The sequence below is a fragment of the Eleutherodactylus coqui genome, chromosome 4 (assembly GCF_035609145.1).
Source record: "Eleutherodactylus coqui strain aEleCoq1 chromosome 4, aEleCoq1.hap1, whole genome shotgun sequence".
Lineage (NCBI taxonomy): Eukaryota > Metazoa > Chordata > Amphibia > Anura > Eleutherodactylidae > Eleutherodactylus > Eleutherodactylus coqui.
Window position 1 is genome coordinate 60,014,295 of NC_089840.1, and position 16,350 is coordinate 60,030,644.

Sequence of the window (16,350 nt, forward strand, 5' to 3'; positions counted from 1 at the left end):
AGTCTTAGTATGATTTTCTCCAGCTCACGGTGCTCCTAATGCATGAAGAGGCGCACGACTCTTCATGTATTAAGTGCATATTTGCTCCTCCATGCACCTGCACAGGCATCTACGCCAGGTGCAGCCTGGCATACATTTTTAGTATTATACCAGTTTTTGGCATACAGTAAATTACATAAATCTGCCCCTACAGGCCATGCCCGCCACCAAACCCCCCCCCCCCCCCTTTTTTTTTACAAAAGTATCAAGGACAGAAAAGTTTCCATGTTAATAAACCCTTATGTCTTACAACAGCAATATTGCTTTCGTGCTGTAGTATTAAGTGGACGTTATGTAGACTATATAGTTGCATTCTGATAATCTATAGGTAATTAGTAGAGATGAGCGAGCCTACTCGGTAAGGCAGTTACTCGAGCGAGCATCGCTCTTCTCGAGTAACTGCTTAGTGATCCGAGCAGGCTCAGGTGGGCTCTGGGGGGCGGGGGGAAACAGAGCGGGAGGAAGAGTGAGAGAGTTCTCTCCCTCTCTTCCCCCTGCTCCGCTCCGCTCCCCCCTGCAGCCCACCCGAGCCTGCTCGGATCACTAAGCAGTTACTCGAGAAGAGCGATGCTCGCTCGAGTAACTGCCTTACCGAGTAGGCTCTCTCATCTCTACTAATTAGTAGATGATGCTGAGCAAGAACCCCTCTCTTCATATCCATATACCTATATAGGGTATATAGACAGGATCTGTCCTAATAGACTAACCCCCATAGCAGGAGATTTATATTTCCACGTTTGACCTAGTTTCTAAAAACAACCTTTTTAAGTGAGGTAATACAAGTATAACATATGAAGTAAATGCACAAGTTTCTGCTTTCATTATATTGTTCTAGGGTAGTTGTATAATAATAAACTTGTATACGAGGATAATTTCTTCATTCTACTCTGCTTAGAAGTCAAGTCTTTAAATAATCCATCTCGGAAAGAATCAGCGCCGGTTTATCACTTGCAGAGACACAGGGTCGATACGGGGAATCATCAACCTTTCAGTCTACTTGTTAGCGACGCCAGTGTACCATTACTTAGGTCGCAGAGGGATATATCTCCTCCATGTGTACTCGTGAACTAACCACTTGTTTCTATTACACTTACAGCCGGCATTGAAGATGTCTCTGTGTGAGAGAAGAACGTCAAAAGAGATCAGTTCACTTGTCCATGAGCCATAAGTCCTGACGGCCCACTGCCAAAAACATCCCGCTTACACGCTTGTAGTACTTTATATTCTCGGCTTGCCAAATATCTTGACGGTTTATGTGGTGAGCAGTTTGTTACAAGAGATTCAGCCAAACCCTATGGCACCAACAGTAAGCCTCAGTAAGGTAAAGACATTTCTGTAGAAGTCCATAAAATAGTAATCAGTTATGAGCTTGTTTGCTAAGGGGACTTCTTTGTCTGTCTCTCTATATCTATCATCTCAAGATATTTCCACGTCACCTGACCAGCGGCACTGCGCTCACTAGAGGCCGCGGGGTACATGGGTGAAAGGCTGCTCTGATGGCACAAAGAATTAGGTGGTGAGGGGACCGCTATATCTGCCGAAATCGGCTGCGGATGTGCAGCTGATCATGAGTCAAAATTGGCAAAGATGGTTTTAGTTGTGAATATACTACGGAATTTTCTGTTGCGGAAATTCCGCAGCATTTCCGCCCCATGAGATTGTACCCTTAGGCCCAATATCCGCAGGCGGATTAAATTTGCGGAAGATCCGCAGTTTATGCCGCCCATAGGGAAGCATTGGCATCTGCACTTCAATTTACACATGCAGATATGTTTTCTGGATTCCGCATGCGGAAAACAAATCACAGCATGCTTCGTTTTAGTGCAGATTCTGCGCCGACGGCTTCCCTTGAAGTCAATGGAAGCCATCCGATTCACGGCCCATCTTCAATTGACATTGCGGATGGGCCACGGATTCCACGGGAAGCAGGAGTTTAAAAAAAACTGTACTGTGCATGTGCGCCGGCTGGCACTTCCGCACACATCCACAGTACAGGAAAAAAGAAGACAGGCACAGGTACGCAGGGTTTCTGGCCGCGGGCAGAGTCGGATTGCGCTGCGGGCTCTCGCAAGCAGAATCCATCCCGCCCGTGGACATGAGGCCTTAAGTGCTATGCAATTTCCACAGTACATTCCCCTTCTTTGTCCTGGTATCAGCACTATTATGTTATTGTAAATACTTGTATTTATTGTATGAAGCAAATAAATGTTTATTCTGTGATCATAGTTGGTTATTGATTTTATGCAGACTTAGTTGACCTTTCTCTTTTTTAGCCTTCTGGGATTTGGCTTTGGAGTCCTGGCGGCTCTTTTTGCTTTTATACAGCATTTCATAGAAAAACAGCATTCCACTTCCAATGCAGCGAGGACCAGGTGTCCGCCCAGGCAATGGAAGAGCAGCAAAGTGGAATAAAATGAGTGTGCATTTGTAATGATGGGTGTAAGATTTGTTCACATCACAGCTGAGATCGTGAAATATGTGACCTTTTTTATAGGTTACTATTATATAATACATACAAAGCTTTGTGTCTGATCACAGTGCATATTATTAGAAGCTGCAACCACGGTATTTGAGTATTGTGCATTGGCACAATGTGGCGACCTATTCTTCACCTCGCTCACAGAAGTTTGGATTTTCTCAATCTGATCCACAGTTTGCAGCCCCGGGACTAGTCATAGTTTGGTGTTAGCTGCTTTGCTGAAGATATCACTCAGGAATATTGTGAGGATACAGAAAAGCAGGACAGGTAATACCAGCTAGGCGGACAGAAGTATCAGGAAGATCCCAGGTGTAAAACCTAGACCGTAGTGAGAAGGTGACGAAATAATGTGTTTCAAGACAAATTAAAGCAAAACTTGAAACCTCATGCTTAAAGGGGTTTTCTGGGAATCCAATATTGGTGACGTAAGCCAGGCTCACGCAGGTGGACCAGATTCCACACGTGGGAGGCCCACAGCGGATTCCGGCTGTGAGCCTGGTTGGTGACCCTGCATACCTGCTATTAGTGTATTGCGAATGACTGCGGCAGCTCGCCTGCGGTCATGCACAGTACAGTTTTTTTTCTTTTGTTTATTTGTATTTCCCGCGCCATCGCTTAGTGATAACACGTGTACTCGCACCCCTTACACAATGCTAATTGTGTAGTGGATGCGGGTTGGACGGCCTCTACTGACATTAATGGAGGCTATCTGTGTGGATTCCGTGGCAAAGTAGAGTATGCAGCTATTTTTCTTTCACTCGCGGAATGCGCAATTCGTATCTGCGAGTGTGAACAACACAGTGAAAATGCATGTCTTTTAATGTCCACGTTTTACCGCAAATGGCGATTGCAGAATCTGCAATCCAAAGCCACCGGTGTGAGCCCGGCCTTATTCGTAGGATAGGGAATCCATATTCAGTCGGTGGGGGTCTGATGCTTGGAAAGCTCACTGATGAGCTATTTAGAGGTTGTGATGCTCGGGTGAGCCGCCTGGTCCCATTTCAAGTGAATGAGATTGATCTGCTATACCAAGTACCACCGCTACGAAATGTATGGTGCTGTGCCTGGTATACAGTGAAAAGTCCGCAGTGCTCACTCCTGAGGATTGGATATTCAGAATTGATCAATATTGGATTCTCACAAAACACTTTAAAATTATATAATCTAAAAAATCTTTTGGACAACATTGTGCATTTACACTGAAAGATGATCGCTCACAAATCGCTCAAACGACAGTTTGAGTGACAGTTTTGAGGGATCATCTTTGCATAACTCTTAAGTAGCTAATTAGCTACTTAAAGAGTTAAATGTAGGCAGAGCTGGACACTGCTGCTAACGCTGAGAAAAGTAGCTGTTTTGTATATGCAAGCAGCTACTTTGTTCTCGGAATTATCAGCAGTGTCCCACTGAGCTGATAGCTCCGAGAAACAGCAGGAGCGCTGACAGCTGCTTTGTTCTCGGAGCTTTTACCTGGTATCCCGCTGAGAAGACCCAGCGGGATACCAGCTGAAAGAATGCTATCAGCGCCTCCTGCTACAAAAATCGGCGTGCGGCACTGATAACAGTCATCGGTGATTTCTAGCTTATTCTATTTTCCCCATTTGTTCGTAAGAACTTTGGGGCACTTTTTGTGCTGCTGCTCTCCAGGATAACATGGAAAAGTAATATCAGATGCATATATTATATGTTTTTCTGGATAATACGGAAGGCCCTCTATTAAAGAAACCTCTGAAAGGCGAACTTGGATTCCAGGTGCAGGCGGGACACAAAAGCTTTTGTTGCTCCACCTGGCACCCGGTAAGTAGAATTATTGACAGTTTCTACTATCCCTCTCCATGGTTATTGCGCGCTCCCTAATTTGTATATCTATTATTGTGTACTAGCAGGCCTTGTTGGGCTTACAGAAATTTAAGAAGCAACAAACAGCCCTGCCCTATCATATTTCACCACCAGAGTCACATCATCAGGAGTTTGAGGCTGAATGGCAATAGATAGATTGGATTTCTCCTTTATATATCTAGCTGTCTAGGAAATATGGAATATAGCTAATATATGTTAGAGCAGCATGTGAAGGATGCTGGGTTTTTAAATAACCATTTTAATGCATACCCATAAAGATTATACCTTTTTAGTAAAGGGATACCATAATCTGGGTTATATTGCCTGAAGCACATTGTGATTATAGCAGCAAAAGCCCACCAGAGCAGGGTCAAAGGTTATACTGTATGCAATTCCCAAAACAAGTTTTCTTCTCAAACTTCTTTAATCATGTGGCCATGCCCAAAAATAATAAACTAGCTTCTTCTCAACCATCCTGAGTTCTCACAGCACCAGGATCTCAATTCACCCGCTTATCTTTTTACAAGCTGCCCAGTCAGTCTGTGATTGGCATGTTCAGCTCAACGGTCCACCACCAAGCTCTTGTGATTGGCTGCTGCAGCCTGTGATGTTCTGTAAACAAGCTGACTGCAGTTTATAAACAGTGCTGCCATGGAGAATGGAGATTTGGCACTGGAGCTGCAGAGACTCGGAACTAGTGAGTACAGAATAGTTTATTATATTATTATTGGACATTGTCAGAATGATGCTTTTAAATTACCAATTTAAGGTATTAGGTTTTAAGTATATGTTCAACTTTCCCATTAATGCTCATACAATAGTGCTAATTTTTGCACTGCAGCTATTACACTAACAAGTGCAGCCCGGCAATTACCAGTCAAACAGATGCGCTAGCGGCAGCCACTAGTGCACGTTTAATAGCACCCTAAGACAACACTTTAGAGTCCACATATAAAATAAATCTACATTAAAACATATCTTGCTCATATATGACATTACTTATCTTGTATCCGCAGTTATAACCTGCATTATAGTCCAGAGCTGCATTCAGAATGGTGCTGAAATCTCACTGCATTCTTTGCTTAATCAAGACCTAGATAGAACTTTCTCTAGTGATTTGCTTTCTGAGAAGTGTTACAAATACTGTACAGTCATCTGATGTAGGAAGAACTGTCACACTGCATTATAGGAGCTAAGCTAAATGTTCGGGGGAGAGACAAAACTCTTGTTAACTGTTTCCAATTATGAAAATTGGAGCTGCAGTACTATAATACAGACTGTCCGGATCAGAGCATGATGAATAATCCAGGTTATTCACACATTTACTCAACTTCTTATGTAGAATACTTCTAGACTGAACTTTTCAGTAGTTGCAACATAGTAACATAGTATGGTAGGCTAAAAGAAGACAATAGAACCAAGTAAAGGATAAAAAGGACTCCGCAATCCAAGGATCGGGGTGAAATGGAATTAAAAAAAAAAATCGCAGTAGCTGAATGGTTAATAAACCATATTTAATCGCTAAAAAGTTACTGGAATAGGAAATATATATTGCAACGTGTTTCGGCTTTAGCAAGAACCTTTTTCAAGCATGGCAGTTAAAAAACATACATACTATACACATATAAATACATATGGACTCACTCAAATTGTTGCGCGTCAGACACCGGGTCAGTTGCCGTGACGTCATTTCTGGGGAGGTGCTATTGGCGGGTTTAGACGTAGGTCATGTGATAATCCAGTTGGAACGTATCGTGCGTTCCAAATCAATAAAGCTTCAGATCTCAGTGGAGGTCAATGTGCGTTACAATGGTGCGAGGTGACGTCAATGCAAAGTTTGAGCCGGAGTGACTGCAGAGAATTCATTATTTTGAAATTACAACATATAATTAAAAATTGACATTACTTATAGATCTAGAGAAAACTCTATTCTACTATATTTCATCTTTCAATAAATTAGAATTACATATTCTATACGTGAAAATATCTTTCTTCGGGACTATTTGTAAGAGGCATCCAATATCATATTGGATATTAACAGAACAACAGTTTAAAACTAGATGAGATTATAAAATGAGATTAAAATTATCAAGCATTAGAGATGAGCGAGTATACTCGCTAAGGCACATCACTCGAGCGAGTAGTGCCTTAGCCGAGTATCCTCCCGCTCGTCTCTAAAGATTCGGGGAGCGGCGGGGGAGAGCGGGGAGGAACGGAGGGGAGATCTCTCTCTCCCCCCCCCCCTCGCTCCCCCTGCTCACCGCCGCAACTCACCTGTCACCCGCGCCGGCCCCCGAATCTTTACAGACAAGTGGGAGGATACTCGGCTAAGGCACTACTCGCTCATCTCTATCAAGCATCAATTTTATATATATAAATAAAACTGCTAAATGTATAGAAGTCATCATTATTCTATTGTAATCATATTATTTTAAAAAATATTTATTTCCGATAAAATCAATTAATGATAGATAGTAATTAGAGATGAGCGAACGTGCTCGTTTAGGGCAATTACTCAAACAAGTATCGCCTTTTTCGAGTAACGGCCTTCTCGGGCGAAAAGATTCGGGGGGCGGCGGGGTGGAGCGGGGCGATAGCAGGTGGGAGCTCTCTCTCTCACCCCTCCCGCCCCCCAGCGCCCCCGAATCTTTTCGCCCGAGTAGGCAGTTACTCGAAAAAAGCGATACTCATTCTAGTAATTGCCCTAAACGAGCACGTTCGCTCATCTCTAATAGTAATCCTCAATAAATTCATAGATAATGGGTGTGGATGTATAAAAAGATGGGTTTTTGTAAAAAATGCACCAATTGCCGTAATAAAATATTAATATCAATATTATTGTCGGGATTTTGAAAACTTAAACCATAAATGCTGAATTTTTAAAAGATAATGAAAATATAGATTATAGAGACAACTTCACTTTATATTTTTTCTAATATCTCATTTAGGCCATTCGGAACAAGTGTGTCTGATCTACAAATCTAAAACATTTTTTTTTTTTTTTTCTCAGATTATTAGAGGATTTTGAATAAATATGTTCCAGCGGTGTTACTCGTACTCCGGAGCTGTCGCAATTATGTGCTTTTGAAACTGACGTGAGCTTGAAAAACACGCATGCCAGCGCCGTAATTTCGTAATTCAGTTACTTTTTATCAAATAAATATGGTTTGTTCAGCTACTGGGATTTTTTATTCCAATCAACCCCGATCCTTGGAGCGCAGAGTCCTTTTTATCCTTTACTTGATTCAAGGACGAGAGGCATTCCTCTCCTAGACATCTCTCCAGTTGTCCTGGATTAGGACGGAAATTTGTGACTAGCGAACTGGGACACACAGGTGCTGGCGGGTTCTACCCTGTTGGGGGTCCCCCGCCTGGCACCAGGTGAGTGCTTCTTTTCCCATTGCATTATGGCACATTTTTTATGCACCATACCTTCACTATACAAGACACTGTTCATGCTTGGTCTAAAAGACAATGTTCATCTAGTTCAGCCTGTTTCTACCTCCCTTGTTGATCCAGAGAAAGGCAAAAGAAACCCCAATGAGGCAGAAGCCAATTTAGCCCATTTGGGGGGAAATAATTCCTTCCCGACTCCATAATGGCAGTCAGAATAATCCCTGGATCAACGTTTGATAGTTCCTACCTGACTCCAACCCTGCTGGTCACCTAATGTCTATATCCTGTAATATGATAGCGCTCTAGAAAGGTATCTAGTCCCCTCTCAAACTCCTCTATATATTTTACCATCACCACGTCCTCAGACAGAGAGTTCCACAGTCTCACTGCTCTTACAGTAAAGAACCCCCTTCTGTGTTGGTGATGGAACCTTCTTTCCTCTACGTAGAGGATGCCCTCTTGTTACTGGGCATTCCAGTCCTCTCATTCCATGTATGTTTAGTTGCCTTTCTTTGAACCCCCTCAAGCAACATCTTTCCTGAGCACCGCTGTCCAGAACTGTACACAGTATTCCATGTGAGGCCTGACAAGTGCCTTATATAGTGGAATAATAGGCTGAATCTGGTCCTGTACTAAACCCTCTTGTATTTTCTGAGATTTCACATTCATCGATACAATAGAACATTACACCATGGATCTAAGAAGGTAAGATTCTGGAAGAGGTGATAATAGCCCCAGCGTGCTTTTAGTCTACTGTCATAGTATGGCTTTAAAACACTATTCTTGTGTCCCTCCGACTGCCAGTGTCCCTGGCATGTCACCAAAAACTGTTCTGCTTGCTGGCATGAGGATGGATGTCTATGGTGATTGGCCTTTCGCTGCTAATGCATACTATTCAACAGTATATAGTCTCTGCAGTTTTTGCTTCTTTTACATGTCCAAGGTTATGTAAGCTGCCTCCTCGCTCGTTACATCAGTATAAGTGCACATGACATCTCTCTGGATCAGGCCTGATCCTAGCTCCCATTTCAGACAGCAGAGGATGGAGGGAGAGGTAACTCACAGTGCCAGCATTCCAAGATGCAGCCCAGAGGATCTACGGAGAGGAGCAATATTGAAAGGGCTTTTATTTTATAGAAAGTCATCACAACCGCAGCATTAGAAAATTGCATTGTTTGATAATCCCAAGATGAAAGAAGCAAATAATAGAAGTAGGTCATTGAGTTTTGGCAGAAGAGTACAAGGTTCAGTTGATGGATATCCCTTCTGGGAAAGGGTGGGATCAACACTAACAGAGGGTTAACCCTCTATCTTTTGTTGGGGGTACATACTTGACTACATTTGAAATTTCACTATGAAAATTGTGATAAAACTATTGTAGTGTTCAATGGTATATTTCCCCTGGATTTCTCACTTATGTGAGTTAATAGGGAAAGATGACCTGCTGGGTAATTAATCCAATGGGTGGATATTTAAGAGCAGCTCAGAGAACAAGGATTGGCTTTAGCTGGGGAACATAGAAAAGCTGGACTGTGTGAGCTTAATTTGTGGACTGTAAGTTCAGTTGCTCCAACCCGTTTGTTGCATAAGCTGACAAGTGTCTTTATGTATTAGTTAGTGCTGGAGAGGCAAGGCTGTTTTTTTTTTTTTTTTTTTATTTTATTTTCAACCATGCACAATAAAACTGACCATTTATCAGCTTAAAATTTAGGCCCATTTACATGCAACGATTATCGATCAAAATTCATTCAAACGACCACAAAAGAACTTAAAATCTTTCATTCAGTCACAGAGAGATAAAGTGTATCTCAACAGACTGCATGCTGTGTTCTCTTTTGGAGCCAGAAGATTACATTTGTATTCTGCCAGCAGCCCTGATGAGAACAATGCAGCTGTTTGCAGAGCCCAGCATGTGGGGGGCCCATTTGCATGCAAATGAAGATTATAAAGTGTTAATGGACATTAGTGTCCATTAACACTTTATGCACAATGATCACTAAAACTTTCAATCGTTAGAAAGATTATCTTTGCATGTAAATGGGCCTTTACTCTTGGCTGCAAACTGGAGAAAAAAATGAGTCCTTTGACCCTAGCAAAGGCAATCTCCAGCTAATCCTGCCACATATGGTGCAGAATGTGGGCAACAAATTAAAGCATTTATAATTGAAGATGTGCTAAAGGTTTTGGTAAATTTTATGACCACACCGACAATGCACTTCAGGCTATATAGTGATATTTAGTTTGGACTGGGACCCCAGCAAAGGTGATCCCCAGCTAATCTTGCCACAACATTTAGGTTGAACATGTCTTTACAATGGAGTATATTTAATGAATTAGTGATTTAGTTAGCTCAGTATTGTAGGTTTACTTATTATTAAAGATGAGCGAACACCAAAATGTTCGGGTTCGCGTTATTCGAAACGAACTTCCCGCGATGTTCGGGTGTTCGTTTCGAATAACGAACCCCATTGAAGTCAATGGGCGACCGGAACATTTTTGTATTTCGCCGATGCTCGCTAAGGTTTTCATGTGTGAAAATCTTGGCAATTCAAGAAAATGATGGGAACGACACAGCAAGTTCTCCTCTGCCACAGCTGTAACAGCTGTGGCAGAGAAGAACGATGTTTGCCCATTGAATTCAATGGAGCCGTCAATACAGCCGACTCCACTGAATGCAATGGGCTGCCGGCGATCGCGGGATGAATTGTCGGAAAGGGGTTAAATATATAAGCCCTTTCCTGCAATTCATCCAGAAATGTGTAAAAATAAAAAATATATATATACTCACCTGGTGCCGACAGACGGAGTTCAGCGCGGCAGGCTGCAGTTCTCCTGAACTGCTCTGAACAGCTGTGAGTACTATTCAGCAGCCGGGGATTTAAAATCCCCGCCTGCTGAATAAGATGCCTCTGAATGGTCACAGCCTGACCAATCAGAGGCCAGCCCTCACTCACACCCATTCATGAATTCATGAATGGGTGAGTGAGGGCTGCCTCTGATTGGCTCAGGGGCAGGAGAGCTGCCCCTGAGCCAATCAGAGGCAGCCCTCACTCACCCATTCATGAATTCATGAATGGGTGTGAGTGAGGGCTGGCCTCTGATTGGTCAGGCTGTGGCCATTCAGAGGCATCTTATTCAGCAGGCGGGGATTTTAAATCCCCGGCTGCTGAATAGTACTCACAGCTGTTCAGAGCAGTTCAGGAGAACTGCAGCCTGCCGCGCTGAACTCCGTCTGTCGGCACCAGGTGAGTATATATATATTTTTTATTTTTACACATTTCTGGATGAATTGCAGGAAAGGGCTTATATATTTAACCCCTTTCCGACAATTCATCCCGCGATAGCCGGCAGCCCATTGCATTCAGTGGAGTCGGCTGTATTGCCGGTTCCATTGAATTCAATGGGCAAACATCGTTCTTCTCTGTCACAGCTGTTACAGCTGTGGCAGAGAAGAAGGATTTGTCTTCTATATGTTCTCAATAGGGTTGGCGCTGCTGCCGCCGGCCCCATTGAGCGCATATAGAAATGATTTCTTCGGGAAGAAAGTTAAAGTAACCCGAACATCCGAACATCGTGTGGTGTTCGTTACGAATAACGAACATCCCGAACACCCTAATATTCGCCCGAGCATCAAGCTCGGACGAGTACGTTCGCTCATCTCTACTTATTATCTAAATGTTGGTGTCGGACTGGTTTCTGTTCTCTCTTCTGTAGTATAGTTGCCCTTTTCAGGGCAGGTGCTCTGCCTGAGGAACCGGTCCAGTTCAGGCAGTTCTGATTATCTTTATCAATGTAATATTCTGTACCTCGCTATATTTATTCCTGTTATTTCTATTGAGTCTAAAAAGACCCTTATTACCAGTCACAGGTTTTACTCCGACATTGTACCTGGTCTGACTAGTTAACACAACTGGATGGGACACATTGCCAACCTTGTGGTGTTTTCTCATACAGTGGTGTGGAGAGTGGACCAAGAATGATGTGTTCCAGGAAAAACATCCAGTGGTAGGGGGATGATCCCATGGATGGAAACAACTCCTCAACAAATGAACAGGCGGTGCACAGTCAAGCAAATTTCAGCCAAATACAATGTTGGTGTTCCAATTACTGTGTCCAAATGTGCAATACGTTGTTCCTTAGCATGGAGGGCCCATAACAGCAGATGACCAATTTCAGAAGCCATTGCTCTTTAAGAGAAACAAAAAGGCAGGAGTCCAGTGGACAAAACAGCAAAAGAATTGTATCACTCAGCAGTGTAAAAACATTGCCTGGTCAGAAGAATCCAACTTTCTGCTGCAGCATGCTGATGAGAGGGTCAGAATTTAGTGCAAGCAGCATGAATTGATGAACCATCCTGTCAGCTGTTCAGAGCATGTCTGCACCTCCATCTAATTTTCAGCAACTACAAGAAGGTTCCCCTTTGCATGAGCCAATATTCCTGCAGAACGATCTCAACACCTAGTGGAATCTAAGCCACAATGAACTGCTACTGTCTGGAAGGCCAAAGCAATTGCAATGAGTTACTTAAAGGACCAGGCATTCAAATATTTGGCATTTGCAAAGGACCAACATATTCTGCTGAGCATGGATCTTTATCCCTACTGAGGTGCACAATCTAACATTCCTCAGGGCCAATTTTATTTGAAGTATTAACCGAGGAGTACAGTATAATGACTTTATGCAAATATGAAAACAATAAAAAAAATGGGTATATGTGACATATGAGCACTAATCAACAATGTAGCAAGTTGTAACATTAATATGCATTGATATGTATCAATAATTGTATGTTTATTTGTAATTTTGATTACTTTTGAAATCACTTGTCTTTCCTCCTGTCTCCTCTGCTAATGACAGATGCCTGTTTACACGAGGGGATTTAACACTAACAAATGAGAATGTTGGATCATCATAAAAGATTCGAACAGCAACAAACAAGCAAATTCTCACTGGACGTGCAGCCGCTGTACGTGTTTGCATTGGGCAATCATTGGAAACCTTTGCTTAATATAATGATTTTATATACGGTAATTGGCGCTTGCGTCTTTCTGTCTCGGGATATTTCTTTATCAAGAACACTTGAGAATTATAAACCATGTTCAGATCTATCATGAGCCTATGCTACTAGCCTAGACCAGACAGGATGTCTGTGTCATAGTCACATTAGTGTTCTAATGACTTTGTTCCCTTGTCATTTTCCAGTAGCCCATTACCATCTGTTTACAGAGAAAAGAAAAGAGACAAACTGTGCCAATCTTCAATTTAAACTGTAGGAAACATGCTTGCTCACACTATATCCGATATACAGTGTGATTCTAAAAGGAACGGTGCAAAAGTAAAGTGGATTTCTATATACAGAATGACATGAAAAGATAGAAGAACTCTTCAAGTTTGTATTGCACCTTACAGATGTTCAATGTGGATGCTGTTTGTGACATGGCAGATGTCAAGTTAGTAGTCCAATTCTGCCTAGACATGTCCCAGCAGATCTTTATTGCTTCCACTGCAGCTACGATGTGTTCTTTTAGGTCGTCTAGTGTCACCAACAACACCCATATTGATCATCTGTAAGGTGCAATAAAAACTTGAGGTTCTTCTATCTTTTCATCTCGCTCTGACTGTTTGTCAATTCATATCTGAATAAAACCAGCTTTACTTTTGCACTGTGCTTTTTGAATCACCCTGCATATCAGCAGCCACAGTTTCTGAAGTAGTTTATACTGTATATGCATCTTAGCTACAAACCACATATGCATAGTAGTCCATCATCAAGGCTATCCTTGGTCAAGCAGTGTAAACCTATCCAAGAGATTACAAGTCGGGTAAATAAAAAGTGAGTGCATTAATTGGTCATGCTGATTAGTGGATACTTGGATTTGAATTTTAGGGACGTTGCGTGGTCCTTAGTTGAGTTTTGTACCAGCTAGTATCATGTGAACATGCCACAAATGTTGAGATGAGAATACCCCTTTAATGCTACTAATAAAATAAGTTTTATATAGATTTTTTTCAAACCTAAAAATCCTTTTAAGCCAATTATCAGCCTCAAATGCTTATTCACCTGACAATGAGGCTGTGTAAGGGGACCAGTGCTCAGCCAATGAAGGAGCGAATGCCCGTTTGTCGACTGACCGTTCAGGTTTAGTGAAATGCACACTGCTGATACATCTACCTGTGTGAACTGTGTACCTATGGGGATGAACACATTGCGAAAAGTCCATGATACAACCTCCCTTGGACTGATCCACAGCCATAGGCTACATGCACACAGGCATTGGAAAAGTTGCACCCAAGATTCTCAGGTACAGCTCTAAGTGCACAGCACACAGACATCCCGTCCATGTGCAGTCCAATGTGTGGGGCGCTGCACATTGACATGTACTATTTTCAGCTGAAATTTGGACAAGAATCGAGCATACTGCAATCTTTCTCACACTAACTATTCATTAGAGTAAAAAAAAAGTTGATGTGAATACACCCATTTAAAAGTCATCTGATTTTCAGACGGGGAAAAAAGGCTGCATGCATGTATTCTTACAGAGGAGACCGGATACTGACAACTCATTCTCTTCTCACTGCTTGTCCCTCCACTGGCACGCCTGTCCTCTGCATGGGCTAAAATGAGATCTGCATGTTTAGTACATACAGCTCCCACTTCCATCTGCATTATCTCTAGCTACAACGGGGCTAAAGCTGCGGTTTTGGTCTTGATTCAAGGCCACAAGATAAGCCCATTAGAATAGCACCCATAGTGTTTGGACTAAACTGTAAGCTCCTTTTCTCTAAGCGCTGTTTGGGCATAACTATGAGGTGGTTAACTGTATATTTTATAAGTTGAATATATTAAACATAGAAAACCACTTTAATTCCATAATTGTTAATATGAACCAATTAATGGTTATCGCTTGCAGTATACACATTCCGACATGAATAAATCTGTTGTGCATACCATAGCATGTGCAGATATCGAGTAGAGATATTTCCAACACAAACAATCAGCTGTCATTCTTCTAACAGAGGCTAGACACTGATGCATATCTAATGTATGTTTTGTCTGCCTTTGGTTTCATACATAAGTCCCTGTGCTGCTATGGAATAGCTGTAAACATCCATTTTCATTTCTAGAACTGATTGCTTAACTATCTCATTTATAGAGAAGCAGGGGTGTACCTATAGGGGGTGCAGGAGTAGCAGAGGACAGCAGTATTATAAACAGCACATGGTAGTTCTGGGGCTCTGTTACAGATTTTGCAACGGGCCCAAGTGCTTTTAGTTACGCCTCTGTAGTGAAGAATACATATTGTACACTATATTTAACTTAAAGCAATATAAAAACAAAAAAAGCCCAGTGTGTGTTAGAACATAATACTTTATTAGTTCTCAAAATGAAGCACTTGATGTTCCCTTTCTGTCGAAATTAAAGGGTATTAGGGGAGCAATATCTATTTTAATGACTGTTGGTCAGCTGAATGTAAACGCTTGCTGAAAGTGCTTCCAGTAATAACACATTACCCACTAATAGCAGCACACATCAGATGTAGAGACAGGAAAATACTTACAAATTATGTATAGAGTAACATTGCACTCTTAAAGGGATAGTACCAAGATTACAAGTTATCCCTTGTCCTGTGAATAGCGGATAATTTGCTGATTGGTAGGGGTCTTACCACTGAGACCCCTGCTGATATTAAGAATTGAGGTCATGTGTCCCTCTTTGCATGTCGTTATTGTGGGAGTCTCCCCCCCCCCCCCCTTCTGCAGTTACATCAGAAGGAATGTAGCATTGGCCAAGCATACGCAAACTGCGCTTGTTGCTCAGGTATCTCCACAGCACTAACTTCAGTCTCCTACTCAGTGTAGGAGGGGCAGTAACCCTGGATTGAGGAGGACAGGATACATGGGTCCCCTGTCCTTGACATTGGAAGGGATCTCAGTAGTGAGACCCCCCTCCCCCTTCCCCCATTGATTTGCAAGTTATCTTGGTCAACTGAAAATGGGACTTGGACCAGCGGATCAGAGGGGTATCGGCACAAAAGATCAACAGCAAGTAATCTAACTGCCCATCTCTGGTTCAAGGACAAAATTTTGCCCCCAAACCAGAGGGTTGCCTTAAAGGGGATTGTCCACAATGATAAGATTGATAGCCTATCTTTAAGATTGTTCATTGGTGTCATAATCTCGGAGAACTACTTTAAGGGCTCTTTTACACGGCTGCATTCGTTTACACGTTTTCTCGGCCGAGCCGTAAAATTGCATGAACGGCTGTTTTTCCACACTCACGGACAGCATTTTTTCGCCCATTCACATGATCAGGAGCAATGTTTTTTAATGAAAAAATAGGTCGCACCCCAGAAAACCCTCGTTCTGCCAAAATCCTCAGGATGCCTATATAGAGGCACCTGTAAGCTTTTTGCAGCATTCAATGCTACTAAAATGCCTCTCCCTCCCATGTTTTTCCAGCTTTCATAGGAGTCAATGGGAGCCGCCACTATCTTTTTGCCTGCCGTTTATGTGTCGTCGCATATGTTCCATTTTTCATGGTCTGACATATATACGCGCCGTATATTCGCCCATGTGAACACATGCATTGAAAACCA

At 42.4% G+C, this 16,350-nt stretch overlaps 1 protein-coding gene across 2 annotated transcripts in view; it reads left to right on the top strand.

The window, feature by feature from the left end:
* The window catches only part of NEK8 (NIMA related kinase 8), a 59,932-nt gene extending 57,551 nt beyond the window's left edge, over positions 1-2,381 (top strand). Inside the window, exons 15-16 of one of the 2 annotated variants that reach the window (XR_010792544.1) lie at positions 1,136-1,360; positions 2,313-2,381. Coding sequence is in view for 1 of the 2 variants with exons in the window: in XM_066599555.1 (XP_066455652.1) it covers positions 1,136-1,161 (26 nt within the window). In the remaining variant the exon portion in view is untranslated. Of the gene's footprint in view, positions 1-1,135; positions 2,260-2,312 lie in introns of those variants that run through there. The other variant, XM_066599555.1, reaches the window with a different exon arrangement.
* The last annotated feature ends 13,969 nt before the right edge of the window (positions 2,382-16,350 follow it).